The sequence below is a fragment of the Rhinopithecus roxellana genome, chromosome 2 (genome assembly GCF_007565055.1).
Source record: "Rhinopithecus roxellana isolate Shanxi Qingling chromosome 2, ASM756505v1, whole genome shotgun sequence".
In the NCBI taxonomy this organism is placed as follows: domain Eukaryota; kingdom Metazoa; phylum Chordata; class Mammalia; order Primates; family Cercopithecidae; genus Rhinopithecus; species Rhinopithecus roxellana.
This window is the reverse complement of record NC_044550.1, coordinates 48,397,752-48,416,006: the sequence shown is the minus strand read 5'-3', so window position 1 is coordinate 48,416,006 and position 18,255 is coordinate 48,397,752. Positions and strand designations below refer to the sequence as shown.

Genomic DNA, 18,255 nt, shown 5'->3' with positions numbered 1-18,255 from the left:
CATTTTTCTGTGAACACAGTTTTTATTTCTCCTGAGTAAATATCTAGCAATAGGATTGCTGGGACCTATGGTAAGTGCGTGTTTAACTTTGTGAGAAACTTCCAAACTGTTTTCCAAATCATTGTACAGTTTTACAGTCCTACCAACAGTGTGTGAATTTCAGTTGCTCCACATCCTTGACAACACTTGGTAGTTTCAGTCTTTTTCACTTTAACATTTGAAATGGGTGAGTAGTGGTATATTATTATGGTTTTAATTTGTACTTCCCTCATTACTATTTATGTTGACCAGTCTTTTCATGTGTTTATTTGCTATTTATATATCATCTTTATTGATGTGTCGAATGAAACCTTTTACCCCCTTTTGTAACTGGTTATATGTTTCCTTACTGTTGAGAAGTACATGTTCTTTAAATATTCTGCATACAAGTCTTTTATCAGATATATGTTTACATATATTTACTCCTAGTCTGTGGCTTGCCATACATTTTCTTAACATTGACTCTTCTTTTTTATTTTTAAGAGTCTCACTCGGTTGCCCAGGCTGGAATGCAGTGGTGCAATCTTGGCTCACTGCAGCCTCCACCTCCCAGGTTCAAGTGATGCTTCTGCCTCAGCCTCCTGAGTAGCTTGGATTACAGGTGTGCACCACCACACCTGGCTAATTTTTGTATTTTTCACAGGGATAGGATTTTGTCATGATGGCCAGGCTGGTCTCAAACTCCTAGCCTCAAGTAATCTGCCTGCCTTGGCCTCCCAAAGTGCTGGGATTACAGGCATGAGCCACTGCACTGGCCAACATTAACTCTTGATGAGCAAGTTTTCAATGTTAATGAAGTTTCCAATTTTTTTATTTTCTAGTTTATAGTTTTTATGTTCCATCTAAGAAATTTTTGCCCAACCCAGGGTCGCAAATACTTTCTAAGTTTAATGCTTTTAGTGCCTGTATTTAGGTCTGTGATCCATTTTTGGTTACATTTCATATGTAGGGTGCAGTAAGGGTTGAAATTCACTTTTTTTGGCGTGTGGATATACAGTTGTTCCAGTAACCTTTGTTGAAAAGATTATCCTTTCCACATTAAACTACATTGATACAGTGTGTTAGTCCTTTTTCACACTGCTGATAAAGACATATACCCGAACTGGGCAATTTACAAAAGAAACAGGTTTAATGGACTTACATGTAGTTCCACATGGCTGGGGAGGCCTCACAATCGTGGTGGAAGGTCTCACATGGTGGCAGACAAGAGAAGATAGCTTGTACAGGGAAACTCCCCCTCTTAAAACCATCAGATCTTGTGAGACTTACTCACTATTATGAGAACAGCATGGGAAAGACCTGTCCCCGTGATTCACTTACTTCCCACTGGCTCCCTCCCACAACATGTGGAAATTCAAGATGAGATTTGGGTGGGGACACAGCCAAACCATGTTCTGCTTCTGGCCCCTCCCAAATCTCATGTCCTCACATTTCAAAACCAAGCATGCCTTGCCAACAGTTCTCCAAAGTCTTAATTTGTTTCAGCATTAACTCAAAAGTCCACAGTCCAAAGTCTCATCTGAGATAAGGCAAGTCCCTTTTGCCTATGAGCCTGTAAAATCAAAAGCAAGTTAGTTACTTCCTAGGTACAATGGCGGTACAGGCATTGGGTAAATACAGCCATTCCAAATGGGAGATATTGGCCAAAACAAAAGGGCTACAGGTCCCATGCAAGTCCAGCAAGGCAGTCAAACCTTAAAGCTACAAAATGATCTCCTTAGATTGCATGTCTAACATCTGGGTCACGCTGATGCAAGAGGTGGACTCCCAAGGTCTTGGGCAGCTCTGCCCCTGTGGCTTTGCAGGGTATAGCCCCCCTTCTGGCTGCTTTCATGGGCTGGTGTTGAGTATCTGTGGCTTTTCCAGATACATGGTGCAAGCTGTCATTGGATCTACCATTCTGGAGTCTGGAGGACAGTGGCCCTCTTCTCACAGCTCCACTAGGTGGTGCTCCAATTGGGACTCTGTGTGCAGGCTCCAGCCCCACATTTCCCTTCCCTACTGCCCTAGCAGAGGTTCGCTATGAGGGCCCTGCCCCTGCAGCAAATGTCTCCCTGGGATCCAGGAGTTTCCATACATCCTCTGAAATCTAGACAAAGGTTCCCAAACCTCAGCTCTTGACTTCTCTGCACCTACAGGCTCAACACCATATGGAAGCTGCCAAGGCTTGGGGCTTCCAGCCTCTGAAACAACAGCCTGAGCTGTACCTTGGCCCCTTTTAGTCACAGCTGCAGTGACTAGGATGCAGGGCACCAAGTCCCTAGATTCTACGCAGCAGAGGGACCCTGGGCCTGGCCCACAAAACCATTTTTTTCTCCTAAACCTCCAGGCCTGTGATGGGAGGGGCTGCCACAAAGGTCTCTGACATGCCCTGGAGACCTTTTCCCCATTGTTTTGGTAATTAACATTTGGCTCCTTGCTACTTATGCAAATTTCTGCAGCCAGCTTGAATTTCTCCTCAGAAAATGGAATTTTCTTTCTATCACATTGTCAGGCTGCAAATTTTCCACACTTTTATGCCCTGTTTCCCTTTTAAAACTGAATGCCTTTAACAGCACCCAAGTCACATATTGAATGCTTTGCTGCTTAGAAATTTGTTCTGCCAGATACTCTAAATCATCTCTCTCAAGTTCAAAGTTCCACAAATCTCTAGGGAAAGGGCAAAATGCTGCCAATCTCTTTGCTGAAAAAAATAAAATAAAATAACAAGAGTCACCTCTGCTCCAGTTCCCAACAGGTTCCCAGCAAGTTCCTCATCTCCATCTGAGACCACCTCAGCCTGGACCTTATTGTTCATATCACCATCAGCATTTTTGTCAAAGCCATTCAACTAGTCTTTAGAAAGTTCCAAACTTTCCCACATTTTCCTGTCTTCTTCTGAGCCCTCCAAACTGTTCCAGCCTCTACCTGTTACCCAGTTCCAAAGTCACTTCCACATCTTCAGGTATCTTTTCAGCCATGCCCCACTCTACTGGTACCTATCAGCTGTATTAATTCATTTTCACGCTGCTGATAAAGACATACCTGAGAGAGTGCAATTTACAAAAGAAAGAGATTTAATGGACTTACAGTTCCATGTGACTGAGGAGGCCTCACAATCATGGCAGAAGGTGAAAGGCATGTCTCCCATGGAGGCAGACAAGAGAAGAGAGCTTGTACAGGGAAACTCCCCTTTTTAAAACCATCAGATCTTGTAAGACTTATTTGCTATCATGAGAACAACACAGGAAAGACCTGCCCGCATGATTCAATTACCTCCCAATGGGTCCCTCCCATAACACATGGGAATTCAAGATGAGATTTGGGTGGGGACACAGCTAAACCATATCATACAGCTTTATGTCACCATTTACCAAAGTGTATTGCTATGGTATGATATTATTCCAACAGGTCTGCCAAAGACTGACAGAATATGGAGTTCATTTTCACCGAGTGCACCCTGAGAAAAAGTCACAAACAGGAATATTGCTTGGAGTCTGTTCTAAAGGTGTCCTTGTGTTTGAAGTTCACAATGGAGTGCGCACATTGGTCCTTCGCTTTCCATGGAGGGAAACGAAGAAAATATCTTTTTCTGTATGTCCATTTAACCTCTTTTCATTATATTTTCAAATGTTATTACCAACTTCTGTGTAACATATTAACAGACTTTCCTTAGACTCTGCCACTCAATGGGGATAATACATCTTAATACTATTTAACTCTTCCTTTGTAGTTGTAGAAAGTATTATTGAGATTTTATTTATGTCTGGTTTTTTCAACAGGTGATTTTTAAGATTATTACACATTCCTGACTGGTTATATGCTCAATTAACTTTAGTTAAATTACAACCAGCTTGAATTCTCTGAGTAAGTCAGAACTTATTCTAGGGTTGTAACGTCTCACACAGAGAAATCCTCCTAATGTTTTTAAGATAGATAATTATCTTAACCCTAGTGAACCTTGTCTGGCCCAATAGTAGACCCCCTCGTAGCAACTGTTATTTGAATCTCAGAGGTACAGAGACTTACTGGATTTTATGAATTAGTCCCAGGACTTTCTGCAGTTTTAGATTTTTGGTGTACAGCTCTCTATAGAGATAAAGTTAGAAAATGATTTTTAGAAAATAATATGTTTATGGAAGATAGTTAGCGATAAAGGCATATTTTGATTTTGGACCTAGTTGGGATACCTGAACATTAAAGTTCCATTGGCCACCTTCAGAGATGAATAAAAAATATCAATATGTTCAGATGTTTGTTTTCCTAGTGGTATTCAGGAACTACTGATACCTTTAGTTCATATTTAGGCTAAAGTATAGTCTCAGCAAAACAGTGTTTATATAGTTACCAAGGTCCTGATGAATCTGGATAATCTTCAACCCTGAGACCCTTTCTAGACCTAATGGTTAGTTGATTGGTTTCCTCTGAAACCAAGAGATATCACAAGATTGCCAAATAATATGTTCTCCAGACCACCCACATCTTCTCAAGATTGTCAGGACCAGGAAATTACCTGGGTTTAATTTACCTTCCCCAGTGGAAATGCTGGCAGAGCCCACGTCTGAAGGAAATCTTAAATTAATTAAGTAGAAATCCAGTTTGGACCGTTTTGAAAAGGCAACAAGTCAAATAACCACACAGCATTCAGCTCTATGTAATTTGCCAAGCTACCACACTGACGCCCATATATAGAACTAGCCGTGATTCGTTCATTTTTAAAGATCTGCGGGAATAGAGAATAGTTCACATTCCCACTCAAATTATTCCTATATTTAATAGCATTCATTTATCCTGAAGTTCTTTCTCTAACACAGAACTCTGTTTTTTTAACCCTCCTTTTTATTTCTGCTAACCTCTGGGGAAGTGGAAAAGTTACCATTTGTCTTCTCATATCTCACAACTGAGTTCTCTCAAGCACATTTCTTATCCAGTCCATCCATTAACACTTGGAGAGAATCAAATATTCTTCATTTGTGTTTCAAAACTATACATCTTTCTTAGATATTAAATCATCTATACTATCACTTTTCATAATTAATATGAACCTCTAACCTATCTCTGCATTTTTGTGTGTGTGATCTTTGCTGCCTTTGGGTTTTTATTATAGGTACTGGTTCTGTAGTTCTTTTGACTGATGAACTAAGAAGATTCTTTAATGTTAATGCTTGAATCAGTGAGAGAGTTTTACAACTATGGAGTTCAGTGTCTTTGCAAATTCCTTGACAGTGGTTAAGTGGTATGTTTGTTAGGAAAGAAAAAATGTTCTCCAAGTATTTGAAGAGTTACTTGGTATACTACTGATAATCAAGATACTAGTTTGTTGCTACTGTATCTTTAGCTCCTCTCTAATACTTACTGATTTCTGTTTCTAACAAAGAAAACAGAGTTAATCCTGGAGCTTTAATTGGCAACAATATCTAGCTAGAATTTAGCAATGTTGTTTTATTTCTAAAGTTTCTTTGAATTTATACAAGTAAGAAAAGTCCATTGAAAAATTTATAAATAACCAAGGCTAGAAATTGTAAAGATGACATGATTGAAGTCTGGGTAATACTCTGTTATTACAACTCTTGTAAGCCTACTAAATTTGGCTTTTCCATGCCTATTTCCACATTTGAAGTAAAGACAAGGGACATGAAGTAGAATAATCTGCACAGTAGCCAAGAGCTAGAGTACAGTCTAACTGAACTTAAGTGATTCTCCAGTGATATTAGTCTTAGATCCCTGACATGTTGAACACTGGTCTCTTAAGACATGGGTCACCATTTGAGTATGCTCTCTTCCACAAGAGACATTCACTTTTCAAGAAATTTCAGAGAGATGAAACTGATTTGGTGATTCTCCTACTTTCCCTATATTTGGCACAAATCACTATCTCTAAATATCAGTGTTTTATCTCTCAACCCAGCAGTTATGTTACCAGTACCTCTCCATCTCGCATTTTCTTTAATTTTCCACAACTTCTATTCAGCCTTTGTGCCACCCAGACTCTACTTAACTGAATCCCAGCTCTTATCGTTATATATTAATAAAAATATCTTGTTAAACTTTCATTTTCTTTACCCAATAGAGTAGAACACGTATTTATTATTTCCTTTCCAAACAGTTTTGGTGTTTGTAAACATTACTATAAATTCAAAATATCAATAATCTTATCAAAGGAATCAGTTTCCTTTGTTGATGACTGATATATACAATCTAGATTTAGGCTACAATTTCTGAAAGTGGCAAACTATTAATTTATATCTTGCATTTGTTTATAATAATACAGTCATGTGCCATGTAATGACTTTTCCGTCAACAACTGACCACGAGCAATGGTGGTCCCATAAGATTATAATGTTATATCTTTACCACACCTTTTCTGTGTTTAGATACATACTACACAAACAGTTGCCTACAGTATTTAGTAGGCTATACAGGTTTGAAGCCTAGGACCAATAGGCTACACCATATAGTCTAGGTGTGTAGTAGTAAGCTATCCCATCTAAGTTTGTATAAGTGCACTTCAGGATGTTTGCACAATGACAAAATCACCTAATGATGTATTTCTTGGAACATATCTTTATTGTTAAGTGATGCATGACTATATAGGATTATATTTATATTAGATGTAAGTCAACACCCAGTGCCTAATAACAGGAAATATAAATAATATCTCTACTTATTATAATTATGAATACCCTTGGTTAATATTGTAGAAAAAGAAAATCACATTGCAAAATACATCAGATGGAATAAAACATGCCTTCCAGACAGACAACGGTAAGGTATGCCAGTACCTGCTGCACCTCTGCTCTTCCCAGCATAAGTTCCAACTACAGATGAGAGCAAGACAGAGCAACCAAGACGCCCAAGATATTGGTAAGGAGAAACAGACTATTTCAGATGACTCCTGGGAATATGCAGAACTTTTGCCACCAAGTTTTAAAAGAACTGCCATGTTTAGGATGAAAACTTACAATGTATATACATGTTAAATGGCTAAATCAAGTCTATAAAGGTGTCACAGATGAAACCACTATTTCAGCTTCATGTTCACCCTGAGAAAAGACTCCTAGGGAGTACCTGTTGAAATGTCCATTTTGTGCTTAGCAATGAAAGGCTAGTTGATGTAGACATTATAAAAGTTTGATCATGTTCTCTACCCTCAGTAAACTTATCCAATATTTCGAAAGGTAAGACCAACATGCTTGAAACAGCAATACACAATAGAAGTTCAGGATTTCAGCCAGGCACGGTGGCTTACGCCTGTAATCCCAGCACTTTGGGAGGGCGAGGCAGGTGGATCACGAGGTCAGGAGTTTGAGGCCAGTCTGGCAAACGTGGTGAAACCCTGTCTCTACTAAAAATACAAAAAATTAGCCAAGTGTGGTAGTGGGCACCTGTAATCCCACCTACTTGGGAGGCTGAGGCAGAAGAATCGTTTGAACCCAGGAGGCAGAGGTTACAGTGAGCTGAAATCGCACCACTGGACTCCAACCCAGATGACAGTGCCAGACTCCGTCTCAAAAAAATAAATAAAGTTCAGGATTTCAATAACAGATTGTATTGTACAGACTTTATGACCTATACTGTTAGAAGAGGGAAATCAGAGACTAGAGTACTGGACAGATGGCACTTGAATTGGATATGAAAGATAAAAATAATGCAAGTACTTTGGAGATAAATGGAAGGGCTTTAGAGATGAGGGAAAGACTATAGGAAACAAGGCAGAGGATGGGGGAAGTATGCGCCCAGAACAGGACAGTGAAGAGACACACTGTATAGTTTTCTGGGTGGCAGATTTACCACCTATTTGTTTTACTTGGGTGCATCCCTGTTCAGAGATTGAGATGGATAATCATAGTGCCTAATATAAATGGTCAGGAGAATGGTTTTACTTTCTTTTGAAAAGGAGTCAGCAGAAGAAACTAATCTGACTCTGAAAAAATATCTCAATCAGAACTGAAATGTTTAAATTTCAGAGAGATAAAACTGATTTGGTGATTTCTGCAATTAGAGATTAAAATTATACAAAATTTAATTCTGCATAGTAAATTCTTACAGGTATAAGTGAAACAGTGAGAAGTATGTGATTTAAAAATTTAATGGAATAGCACTGATGACCTTGTGCAGCAGGGTCCTATGAATTCTTTACCCAAACTGTTTCACATTCAGAAAATATTTTCCCCATAAGAGCAGACTGGGGCGATGGCAACCTATGACTAGATGTTTCTCAACCTTTCAGAATCATGATGGGGGGGTGGAGGTTGTATGCTGATTTAAAATGAAGATTCCAGGAACTTACATAAAACTCAGAAAGCTACAGTCTTTGGGAATTTGGACCCTAGAATATGTACTTTAACAGGCTTTCCTCAGTAATTATTATTATTATTTTTTTTTTGAGACAGAGTTTTTCTCTTGTCGAAATCTTGTTTTGGTGCAGTCTTGGCTCACTGCAACCTTTGCCTTCTGGTTTCAAGCGATTTTCCTGCCTCACCCTCCAGAGTAGCTGGGATTACAGGCACCTGCCACCGTGCCCGGCTAATTTTTGTATTTTTAGTAGAGACAGGATTTCACCATGTTGGCCAGGATGGTCTCAAACTCCTGACTGTGATCTGCCTGCCTTGGCCTCCCAACTCGGTAATGATTTTTACACATGCTAAAATACAATAACCACTGCCATAAAGTAATCTCATTATTCTCTTTCTGCTTTGCTCTGCTAGAAAGTTTATATGCTCTTATATATTTTCAAAGTATAGTGAAATATCAGACCTATTAGAGCCATCACCATTCTTACTTTGACTAATATTCTGTTCAGTACAATCCATAACAATTGAAGGTTACTTCGTTACAGTTGTAGTATAGTGAACAGAATCAGAAGACAAAGTTTGAAGTTAGTCTCTCATCCTCAACATTTCTTATGCTGAAGAACAATATAGTATAGCAGTTAAGAGCATGAGCTCAGGAGCCAAATTGCCAGTGGTAAACTAGGCTCTGTTACTTACAAGCCCTAAAACCTTGGGCAAGCTACTTAAACTCTTTGCCTTAGTTACTTCATCTATAAAATGATTACCGTAAGATAATACTTATATCAGAAAGTTGTGAAACGAAAATTAATTCATACATGTAGAGCCCTTTAAAACTACCTGGCAAAAAATATTCAGTAAACATTTACTGAAGTATTCATTATCATTATTGTCATCACCATCATCAACATTGTTTTACCACTAGAAGATAGTACTACTACTATACTATATGCTTCTACACTATGTAATAGTGGTAATAGTAGCAGCAGCAGCAGCAGCAGTAGTAGTAGATGAATGAATGACCTTAGCAAAGTAAGTGACTTTTTGGAATCTCAATTTCTTCATCCATGGAGTGGGGCTGGGGATACTGTTGTATATATATATCACAGGTTTACCCCCAGGATCACAACAGCTATGTATCCTTGCCCTCATACATGAAAGCATTTTAAGATGGTGTGATCTGTATCTTTCCCCTTGGCTTATAAGTAACTGTCTGCCTATTTATTTGTACTACAAGTGAAAACAACTGGTGTTATCTGTGGCAGGTTAATGGGCTAACAAATGTATGCTGCTTCTTTAGAGTCATGGAATATTGGTGCTAGAAAGAACCTTACAGGTCATTAAGTTCAAAATTTTACTAATGGCAAAACAGGTTGAGAGAAGATAGTGTTTTGCCCTCATGTCATATATAGAGGTCATATCTCTTAATTCCTAATCCAGTGCACTTTCTGTTTGATGAATTTCCCAAGAACTGATTTGCATGGATTTAAGATTAATCAGTTATTGAGCATTTACTGTTTGTAAGTGCACAGTACTATGGGATAAGAGAATAAATGAAGTCCCTCTCCTAAAAAGAGAATATGATTAAGCTGACGATATAAGAAATCACAAAATGGTAGCAGGGACTGAACAATAGCAGAAACAGATTAGGAAGTATGAATTGCAGACTAAGTATGGAGCTAGCAAGCCTTTGTGTTCTAATTTGAAACATTAATATTAGGATACAAGTTCATTCTAATCCATGTTGCAGTTCTTTCCAGGTAAAAGGCAGTAGGAAACACCAGATAAATGCTTGGTTTATGATCCCATCCCATATCCAAGAGTAGGCTACAAATGGATTTGAATATCTTATTCCCTAATATGTTCACAAAGCTGACTAAACTGAGCCAGCTATCCTTATTCCTGCCAAAATTTGGCCTACATTTTCTTTAAGGATGGAGGAATCTATTGGGTGTAAAGGCATTTCCTTCTGAAGACTTCATTTTGCTTGTTGGATTATAGGCAACTCGTAAAGTAAATGAAAATAGAATAGTGTTGTTTGCTCTAATAAAAACTTTGTATTTTGAGGTAAATATGACAATGGGAATTTTTTTTTTTTTTTTTTTTTTTTTTTTTTTTTGTGACAGAGGCTCGCTCTGTCACCCAGGCTGGAGTGCAGTGGCGCCATCCCAGCTCACTGCAAGCTCCACCTCCCGGGTTCACGCCATTCTTCTGCCTCAGCCTCCCTAGTAGCTGGGACTACAGGCGCCCGCCACCACGCCTGGCTAATTTTTTGTATTTTTAGTAGAGACGGGGTTTCACCGTGTTAGCCAGGATGGTCTCAATCTCCTGACCTCGTAATCTGCTCGCCTCAGCCTCCCAAAGTGCTGGGATTACAGGCGTGAGTCACTGCGCCCGGCTTGATTATGGGAATTTTTAACGAAGGTGTATTTTTAAAAGTCTTTGGTTTTTTAAGGTCTTCTTGTAACTTGGTGCCCACTTCCATTTCAGAGAGAGATCATTGAATTTTCCTAGTGACAATAAGGCATGTTTCTTTAAACTTAATTCTGATGCATGAATATTAAAAACCTTTAATGTTTTCCTACCTCTTTATGCCTGAGAGAAAATATCAATTATTAATCTTCCTAGGAAGTAGAAGATAAATGAAACAATCCAAGAATCTAAGTCAGTAATCATTTGATATTTTCTTTCTTTCTTCCTCCTCCCCTCCCTCCCTCCTCCTCTGTCTCCTCTTCCTCCTCCTCCTTTTTCTTCAAGGGAGACATTTTCTTTATAAAAGGAAGTTCCCAGTTGTTGTATGTAGCAGTCAAACTTAATTCCATGTAGAATGCAACAACATAGAATTGCTGCTTTCCAGAGGGGATCAAAGGTAGTGCCTTGTGATATGGGTCACTAACTGCATGAAAAACTAAATCATTTGAAATCCTGTGCTCCTATTCTTCATTTACATATACTGCAATGCTTTTGTTATTAGCCTCAAATATTAAAATATCACTGTGATATTACAAAATAGAATTCTTACAAAATAGAATAGCCAAACACTTGTTATAAAGTATCTGTAAATTTAGCCCCTATAAGACAACTTTGGATGTGTATTTGGGAGTGAAACAAATTGAAGCATAAAGAGGTGCCGCGCTCCCTGATCATGTTAATTTACAGATACTAAAACAGACAGATTAGTACTGCTTGATTCTCCCATTCCTCTGTTGCCTCAGATAAATCATTAAGTCAGCCCAGTGAGAAGGTAGGTTTGGCATAGTAGTGAAATAACAAAAGGAATAATTTGCCATAAATGCTTTTTTTTTTTTTGTAGCAGCATTATTGAGATATAATTCAATACCATACAGTTCACCCATTTAAAGTATGCAATTCACCATCACCACAATCTGCCTTAAGCTTTAAAAACTCTCTGGGCAAAACTCCTCTGCATAGCTTTTACAGGTGTGTGTTCACCATGTCAGCCCATCCAGGTTTCATCTCTCCCTCTCCCTATTCTTGGGTGCTGATATTTTAGTAGAGACAGTACTAGCATTGAAAATTTCTGTGTTAAATGTCATTCTCATTTCTAACTGAAACCTATAAGGAATTTGGTGTCAGCAAGCCTGACCCCCAAACATTGTTGAATCCAAGAAAATCATTAGATGAAGCAGGAAATGTTGAGTAGGCTGCAACTAAGAGAAAGCTAACGAGATGAAGATATGGTATGAAAACCAGATCTTCAACCCTCCTTTTTAAAACCCTGATTGCCACACTTTGAAAGCTACCTACTTTATGCTGGCAATCAAAATGATTAAAAACTACATGCTGCTTATTTATTAACATAATTATTCTCATAAAGGTACTGTGGCGTTTCCATCATGTAAAGCAATCCTATTTCCTTGTAGAGAGAGCTTCGTTTAGGAGCCTGAATCTCCAAGCAGAGTCTGTTAGAGGATTTAATATGGGACGAGCAATCAGCACTGGCAGTCTGGCCAGCAGCACCCTCAACAAACTTGCTGTTCGACCTTTATCAGTTCAAGCTGAGATTCTGAAGAGGCTATCCTGCTCAGAGCTGTCGCTTTACCAGCCATTGCAGAACAGTTCAAAAGAGAAGAATGACAAAGCTTCATGGGAGGAAAAGCCTAGAGAGATGAGTAAATCATACCATGATCTCAGTCAGGCCTCTCTCTATCCACATTGGAAAAATGTCCTTGTTAACATGGAACCCCCACCACAAACCATTGCAGAGTTGGTGGGAAAACCTTCTCACCAGATGTCAAGATCTGATGCAGAATCTTTGGCAGGAGTCACAAAACTTAATAAGTAAGAACATATTAACTAACCCAATTACATATTTGTAAATTCTACATTTCATACATTTCTTTTTGTTTTGACGTTTTATTATTTTCACCATATTTTTTTACATTAACACTTCCCTCCTACCTTCCTTTTCCCTCTTCAGTTCAAAGTCTGTTGCGAGTTTAAATAGAAGTCCTGAAAGGAGGAAACATGAATCAGACTCCTCATCCATTGAAGACCCTGGGCAAGCATATGTTCTAGGTCAGCAAAAACAAGCTTACCTTCTTTGTCCCGTACCTCATGCTCAGAGGGAAGTGAACAAGATCATCTTAATTATCAAATTATTTTGGGTTCCATGTCCTGATTGCCAAAACTGAATATAAATTTTAGGCTACTTAAAATGCACCAAATCAAATTAACACGTGATTTAACAAGTGATTGCTTCATGGTACAGACTATTAGCTTCTCTTTTTTTCCCCCTCAGACAGGGTCTTACTCTGTCACCCAGGATGGAGTGGAGTGATCATGGCTCACTGCAGCCACAAATTCCTAGGCCCAAGTGATCCTCCCACCTCAGCCTGCTGAATAGCTGTGACTACAGACATGCAGTACCACACCTGGCTTTTTATACTTTTTTTATAGAAACAGGGTTTTACCATGTTGCCCAGGTTGGTCTTGAACTGCTGGACTCAAGGGATCTGCCTACCTTGATTGGCCTCCCAGGGTGCTGAGATTACAGGCTTGAGCCACCACGCCCAGTCTGTTAGCTTCTCTTGGTCACAGTAGCCGTGACAGTCTTGCTAAGACTGTCATGTGCCATTACTTTGGATTACCTTTTTTGGCTTTTCCTTTCAAGCCAGTGTGAATGAACTCTGGTAATGCTATAGTTTTGGAAAAACACTTACTTAGGATGCTTTCAGCTTAGCAGGAACAAAATTGTCTCTAAAACCTTAGATAATTTTATGAAATGTGCTATGATTTATAGGTAGAAATGCTTAAGTTGATTTCAGTTTCTTCAAATTCTCCCAGATAGCAGGGCATATTATTTAAGTGAGGTTATGTGTGTGTGTGTGTGTGTGTGTGTGTGTGCATGCATGTGTGCATATATATCTATATATATGCACATACACATGCTACCTTTTAAGATAAATAGTTCAAGTTTCCTGTTGTCTTGTGCACCTTAAAAAGGAAATGCACTGGAGTCGATCTTTTAAGCACAGAGATCTGAACTACTACTCAAAATATGAAACAGCATGGGAAACAAAAGGGAAACGAGGATTGTTTCCCTTCTGTTGTCTCACGAAATACTACTAAACGCTCTTCTTAGGCCCAAGGTTTGTTAATTTATCTCTAATTAACCACAGTTTCCTTTTTTTATTCTATAATTGGATTCAGGGTATGTGGAGTAAATGAAGACAAAAGAGAACTCTGCATTATAATACATAAATATTTATGGAAGCAACATTACCTTATTAATGTAGGCTTTCGCAGCTTTCAGAGATTATACTATCATTAATTTAATTTCAGTCAGTTAAAAAAACTTAGATAAAAGGCAAGATTTCATTCTATAGGTAACTATGTGTTGAAAATAGGCTAAGAGATTGATCTTTTAGGAAATACTTTTCGAAGTATGTTCACATATAATGGGGCCTCATACATTCTAAACTATTTTCATTAAGAAGACTTTGTTCTACATGAAAATTCATTACATATCAGAAGGAAGATAGTAAATATTCTACAGAAAACATAAAACACTCTTAAAAGGAAATTTTTCTGCATTTTGTATTTATTCATTCTTACTATTTGAATAATGAATTTTCTTTTAACACTTGGACAAATGAAAAACTCATTCCAGTTTCATCATTTTCTTATTTGATATATCAAAATATTTTCAGAAACAATATGTTTGTGTTTAAATTTATGCTGCAAAATAAGTTATTATTCTTAGCTACTGTTTAAAATAGTGAAAATGCCCATTGGAGGATGTTTTCTCAATGTAAATACAAAATGTTGCTGCTTTATTGTTTTATTGATTTTTTATGAACTTATCAGAAGAAATTACTTTGATATCTAGCATCTGACCATCTTATGAAATGTCTAATAATTTAATTTATGCCACAGGAATGACTATGCATAGTTCTGGAAATTCTTCATCCCAAGTACCCTTAAAAGAAAATGGTAGGTTTACAAAACGTTTTTCCCCTCATTTCCATCATTTCTTTTCTCTTTTCTTGTAACTTAATGAGATAGTCTTAGACCTAACAATGAAGAGTCTTGAGTTCTATGCCGAGGATTTAATCTTACACTGAAGTTAAAGGAGAGTTGTATTTTTCAGCATCATGGTGATGTAATGGGACCTCTGACTGAGGCTAATGTTGATGAAATGACAAATTACAGATAAGGACACTAATTGGGAAGCTAAGATAATAGTTCAGGTGAGAGATAATTTCTATTAAAAAGAGTTTTAACTGAGGCAGTTATTTTAAAGGGATGCTTGAGCTGAATCTTGGGGGGAAAGGAGGATTTATTCAGACAGAACAATAAAGATAAGCATTCCAGATCAAGGGCATAGCATGGTCAGAGACATGGAATATGAGAAAAGAGATTTAGGGAACTGCAGGAGTCTCAGTATGGTGGCATGTGGGGGCCAGGGTGAAGTTTGAGAACTAAGTAGGACCAGTTTTTAATCTTATGCTAAATATTATGAGGAGACTTTAAAGACTTTAAATGCTGAGATTATAGTTTAGAAAGAATCTAAGAAACAAAATCGTAGGAAGAAGACCAAAAATGTCCAGTGACTTGAACATCACTGGCTTCAAAATTTTTAGAATTTAAATTGCAAAGTATTTTCATATACATTATCTTATTTGATCTTTCTGACAACTTTCATGAGTAGAAAATGTTTTATTACTATCTATACACTACTTTCCTCCAAAAATGTTTCAGTCTTAGACTCCTAAAGTTGAAATAATTAAAAGTCTGATGAAGAAAGAAGCCATTCTGTTAATTAAAATTACTAATACATCTAAACTTGATAAAGTTGTAAATTTAGTTTCAATATTCCTATAGCCAGGGTAAAACAGAAGGCATAACACTGAACTATATAGAATTGCTGGGGTTTTTAGGTCAAAACTGTCAAACACTAGAGTGCTATTTTGTATAATTCTCATTCTTTAATTAAAATACACATACTAATTCTTTAAGAGAGAAAAAATTTTCTTGGAATTAAAATTGCTTTTAAAAGTAAAACTACACACAATGTCTTCAATACTCATAGCAAATGAAGGTGAGGTTTCTTTCCTTCTCATTTTATTTTTGAATGTATCAGTCCTCAATATGAGGGTCTATCATTAAAGAAAAAATTATTGAACTTATACTTGGACCTAAATTGGTAATCCTGTTATATAGCTTTCTAGTGATCAAACTCCTTACATGAACTGAATTTATACCTGTATAGCTGAAATACCTCAGTTATTAACATGTCCGTATGGTAGTAGAATGCCTGTATACGTGAAATGCCTTAGTTATAAACACGACCATATGGTAGTAGAATGCCTGTGTACCTGAAATACCTTAGTTATTAACATGTCCATACGGTAGTAATTATTGCCTAACAGTTATTAAGTACTTACTGTGTGCCAAGCACTGTTCTGAGCATTTTTTATTATTTCTCATTTAATGCCCACAACAATCCTATGAGTTGAGCGTTAATGTTATTTTTTTTTTTTTTTCACAAATGAGAAACCAAAGCATAGAGAGTTAAGTTGTGCAAAAGGTCACAAAGTTAGCAGGTAGTAGAGCTGTGATTTGAACAAAGGCAATCTGTTTCTAGAATCTATGCTCTAATCTACTCTTTAGACCACCTCATAATGTGATCATGCCTAAGTATTATTTCTCCCTGCTAAACTTTTGAAAGAAGCTAGATAATAATCTATGCAAGTATGAGAATTTTAAATGTGTTTTAGCTTAGGTTATGGTGAAAAAGAATATGAATGTACATTGGATAGCCCATGAGTATGAATTTACACTGGGTAGTTTCTCTATTTAAACCTTCAGAAGCCTTAAAATCTCACCTGCCCTGGACAGTAGGGCCAATCCACCTTCATATAGAGGTATGCCTCAGTTAGCTTGCAAACAAGGCTATATTTTCCTGAAAACTCTCTTTGAATCTGGCCAAGTAGCCTGAATTAGTACTCTGTTGAGAATCAAGTTTTCACATAATAAAGCATGGCAAACATGTTTTTGCAAATAGTGTAACTAAGGATCAAAAAGTAAAATTACTTGCCCATGCATCAAATATGGGACCTGTTACTCTAATTTCAGTGTTTTTCCTGCTGGTCAAGATTATTAGATGAAAACTGTAAATGAACATCAGTTAATATTAAATCATTTATCACTTAGAACAAGGATGAATGTATTATATTCACTTTTACTTTTTATGACCTCCGGAGATTCTTAAAGAATGTGAAATTTGAAAGAAAAAGTAAAAAAGTCATGATTCTTCCAATCTCACGCTTTGAAAAGGTAATATGGAAAGGATTCTAATCCCTTGATTAATTGTGATTTCAAAAACAAAAGTTGCTCAACTTAAAAAAAAACACTCGTTATTTTCCTTTATAAGAGTAAAAACAAAACTATGTAAAACTTTTCCAAGAATTATGTAAAATTGATTTTAATGTTTCTTGTTTTACTATAATTATTATACAGCAATTGAAAAGTAACTTTTAGCTAAGTTTGTCATGTTGCTTCCTGAAGTGTCCAAACCACAGACTGTAGATGGTCACCGACTTATCATGGTTTGACTTTACAGTGGTGCAAAAGAAATAAGCAGTCAGTAAAAATTGTCCTTTGAGTACCCTTACAACCCTTCTGTTTTTCACTTTCAGTGCAGTATTCAATAAATTACATGAGATAGTAACCACTTTATTCTAAAATAAGCTTTGTTTTAGATGATTTTGTCCAACTATAAGTTAACACAAGTGTTCTGAGCATATTTAAGTTAGGCTAGGCTAATGCTAGGACATTTAGTAGGTTAGATGTATTAAATGCATTTTTGACTTAGGGTATTTTCAACTTTTGATTGGTTTGTCGGGATGTTTAAAATCCACCACAGTTTAGTGCCTTTTTATTCTTAGTTGGGATGAGAACCAGAGCAACTCAGCCATTAGTCTCCTCAAGCCATTTTCTCTTTCTTCTTTCATTTTATTCTGTCTTTACTGCTTGGGATTTTCCTTTTCTGGGAACTGTATGCCTAATGGACTTATTAAGTACCTATCATAGAATAATAGATTTCATCAGTGTCCAAGTATCCCAATTCCTGAACAGTGGGTGATTAAATGTGAAACTTGAAGGAAGAAATGGAAATTTAAAGCAATGATCATCGTTTAATCATTTTACAAAGCACTTTGATTTAACATGTTCTCTCTTACCACCTCATCAGTGTGGTCACTTAAAGGCTATACTGATTTCAATTCCTAATGTGACCTCACCCCCTTATTTGTTTTATATAATTGTATGGGTTTTGTTCTGTGTTGTTTTGTATTCGTTCTAGCTAAAAAATAGAGCTAATTGCCTACTTTTTGATAAAAGGATCTTGGATACTTAAACTCATTAAGCGAGGCATTAAATAATGGATGGGCTTTTGCTTAGGATTACCTAATATGTAAAG

General features: G+C 37.1%; 1 protein-coding gene across 12 annotated transcripts in view; it reads left to right on the top strand.

Moving 5' to 3' along the window:
* Positions 1–18,255, top strand: part of PTPN13 (protein tyrosine phosphatase non-receptor type 13) — a 228,430-nt gene that overhangs the window by 145,590 nt on the left and 64,585 nt on the right. For 10 of the 12 annotated variants that reach the window (XM_030919866.1, XM_030919901.1, XM_030919873.1 and 7 more), the window contains 5 exons: positions 3,430–3,612; positions 6,720–6,882; positions 12,194–12,611; positions 12,751–12,848; positions 14,709–14,765. In XM_030919866.1, coding sequence (XP_030775726.1) covers positions 3,430–3,612; positions 6,720–6,882; positions 12,194–12,611; positions 12,751–12,848; positions 14,709–14,765 — 919 coding nt within the window. The remainder of the gene's footprint in view (positions 1–3,429; positions 3,613–6,719; positions 6,883–12,193; positions 12,612–12,750; positions 12,849–14,708; positions 14,766–18,255) is intronic. The other 2 variants (XM_030919897.1, XM_030919916.1) reach the window with 1 other exon arrangement.